Source organism: Aptenodytes forsteri, unplaced genomic scaffold (genome assembly GCF_000699145.1).
Source record: "Aptenodytes forsteri isolate BGI_AS27 unplaced genomic scaffold, ASM69914v1 Scaffold31, whole genome shotgun sequence".
NCBI classification, from domain to species: domain Eukaryota; kingdom Metazoa; phylum Chordata; class Aves; order Sphenisciformes; family Spheniscidae; genus Aptenodytes; species Aptenodytes forsteri.
This window is the reverse complement of record NW_008794713.1, coordinates 667,839-670,781: the sequence shown is the minus strand read 5'-3', so window position 1 is coordinate 670,781 and position 2,943 is coordinate 667,839. Positions and strand designations below refer to the sequence as shown.

General features: G+C 40.6%; 1 protein-coding gene across 1 annotated transcript in view; it reads right to left on the bottom strand.

Annotated features, from left to right (window-relative positions):
* The window catches only part of DYM (dymeclin), a 218,972-nt gene extending 216,297 nt beyond the window's left edge, over window positions 1–2,675 (bottom strand). The window contains exons 1-2 of the mRNA XM_009273826.2: window positions 2,655–2,675; window positions 127–304 (exon numbers count right to left, since the gene is read on the bottom strand). Coding sequence (XP_009272101.1) covers window positions 127–266 — 140 coding nt within the window. The 5' untranslated portion in view covers window positions 267–304; window positions 2,655–2,675. The remainder of the gene's footprint in view (window positions 1–126; window positions 305–2,654) is intronic.
* Window positions 2,676–2,943: the final 268 nt, after the last annotated feature.

Genomic DNA, 2,943 nt, shown 5'->3' with positions numbered 1-2,943 from the left:
TGGGGTCGGGGTTGTTTAAAAAAAAAAAAAAAAAAAAAAAAAAAAAAATTTCATCATTTGCTTTCAGACTTAACATCTCTATAAATATATTATCAAGGTTTAGTTCTTCAACAAGCACCATCTTACCTGTTTGTTGGAGTGGTAAAGCTAAAAGACAGCAGCTGATTCCAGAACGGGTCATTCTCAGAGATGGGCTCTGCTCCTGATAATTTTTTTAAGTACTCATTTTCTGGAAGCTCGCTGATGCTGCTGCTATTTGCTCCCATCTTCTTTATTCAGCAAATTCCTTTCTAAATTTTCATTTCTTCAAGGCGGGGGGAAAAAAAAAGAAAAGAGAAACACTTAAAGTCTTTTGTACAAATAAGGAATATACAAATCCTAAATTAGCTATCAGTAAAGCTTTAGTTCACTACCTTGAACAACTACTGAAATGTAGAAAACAGGCACATAGGAAGGCATTAAAAAGATTTTCTTTCAACAAACTTAGGACAATAACATCTTCATCCAAGGAAGTTAAAAGTTACTGTGCTATATACTGCAGTCATCATCTCACTTGGATTTTCATAAATTACACTCAGCGTGTCACAGTTGTATCAATACCAAGGCTGCTACCAGTGGGGAAAACTGCAGGGAATTGACAATTTAAACAGGGGTGTTAAGTTGACAAGCTATTCAAAAATATGTTTTCCAACTGATTATGCATAGATAGCTAGGCAAGCGACTCCTATTGTCAAGAAAGGGAGTCCACCATGCAGCTAATTCCTGCGTGCCATCAATGTTCAACACCTCGAAAGCCCCCGCCTTGCCAGAGCAAGCACAGCTGCTGTCACTGCTGCACAGATAACCCGCATCAAGCGAGGAAAGGTACCACTGACCGTACAGGAACCTCCTGATCTTTGTAAAATAATGTGGTTGGTTCCAGTCAACCCGGGGGGGAAACTAAAAAATGAACACATCAGAAACACGACTGCTTTTTGAAGCAACACTGCAGAACTTGGTAGAGATGCACTCCAACTTTCGTTACTAGCTGTGTTGTACTTGATCTGTGTAAAGAATGAGAAGGTTTCAATTCTCCATGCTGCTTACCAGTGCTTCTCACCTTTATAAACAATGTAATTAAAGAAAAAAACACCACGATGCTATTAACTATGTGCCAGGGATGCTCCTAAGCATCTTACATCTTTCCAGGACATCAGCTTCAATAACCTTCCATCTTTTGAGAAGAAATAACTGTAACTAATAGGCTCAAAAGTCGATATTAAAAAAAAAGCACCCCCATCAAGATAAAAGCACTGTGCAGTGTATTACTGTGTAACCTAAATACTCACTCCTGAGCTGGCATAAGACTTAAGAACAGGGACAGCTATATTAGAAGATGCAAGCTACTACTCAGCAGCAGCTCTTCCCTTGGTCTCGACAAAGATATAGCATCTGTTTCAAGAATCGCTCCAGCACCGATTCTTATAGACTCGTCATCTTTGCAGAAGCAGTTACTTCCAGAAAAGACTGTTCTAGTAGCAGTTAACATTAATAAAGAACAGTATAAAAATGAGGAAAACTTACTAAAAAGAAAGGAAGAGATGCAACGAAAAGCTGCAGTGTTCGCAGCCATCATGGAGGCTATCTGAAGAACTTACATTCGAGATTTAGAGCGAGTGCACAGTACCCAAATATTTCAGAAACAACGAAATGCCAGCACAGACAGAGAGTAGAATATAGGATACTATTAAGTAATAAAGAGGTCTTTAAAAGGTGAGATCCTACAAAAATGAGGAAAATGTTTACTACTTTCTAAATTTTATTCGTAGGGGACACTATAGGTTGGGAAAATACCACTCCACACTCCTTCCCTCCATTCCAGTACTCCATCCTCCACCATCACTATTTGCTGCTCTAGAAGACAGAATACAGCGAGACAAAACTTGACACTGACTCAGTACATCTGCTCTTGTAACAACTGCACCGCTGTAGCTCTGCCATCATGCACCCATGGAGCTCTGTTTTTATGAGGCAGGTTGGTTTCTACCACCTCCCTTTACATCTGATCAAAGGGGGGAGAGATACAATAACCTTATAACCTCTATATTTAGCATTCAACATTTAGCAAAAAGCTCTGAAGACACTGTCTATAGCATTTGCAGAAGCCATTTTTGTCATGAGGACTACCTGCAGGAAGAGAAATTTAAAAGTGGCCTAGGAGTGAAAATGGAAGCGTGTGCCAGGGAATTCTGTGGAGAAGCATTAAAGGATTATAAAATGTAATTAGTTTAAGAGGATTTCCAGAACTTTGGTTGAACGTTTACTCACAGAACAGAATGAAATGCATCTTACTTGAATACAAATTTTGCTGCTTCAAAGAAAAAAGCCCAAGACCCAGTGTACACTACCTTTGAAATCAAGCCAATGAATACCAAAGCTAGAGAATAAAGTAGAAGAGAAACCAGTTTGCATAATGTACGAGAATCCTGGATCATTCTTCGAAGTAGAAGAATCAAGGTTCAGCTTGTACATGGACATCTCAGCTCTGCAGCCCCTGGTTTGCACATGCCCAACTACTGCAGAAGCCAAAACCAATGCTCTTGGCCCTGGACCCGTATTTTGGCTCGAGTCCCTTGCCTGCACCTTTAAATGACTTAAAGGTCATATATTTAAACCTTTATTTCTTGGAGTACAGACAGTTCAAGCCCGTGTCTGCCTCAAGTTCCCGTCCCCTGCTCGTGCCTTCCAGCTCACGTAAGGAGCAGCTCGCTTGCTCCAAGATGAACACCTAAGGGAGAAGATAAACAAGAGGTAGCTGGAGCCCTGCCTTCAAATTCCACCACCTTAACCTATAACTCTTGAGTTCCCCGTGCCAGCGCTCTGACCGTGCCCTAAATCCTTAGCCCATCCTCCTAAGGTGAGTAACTCCACTTTATTCTCTATTTCACAAGCTAGTCTCACAGC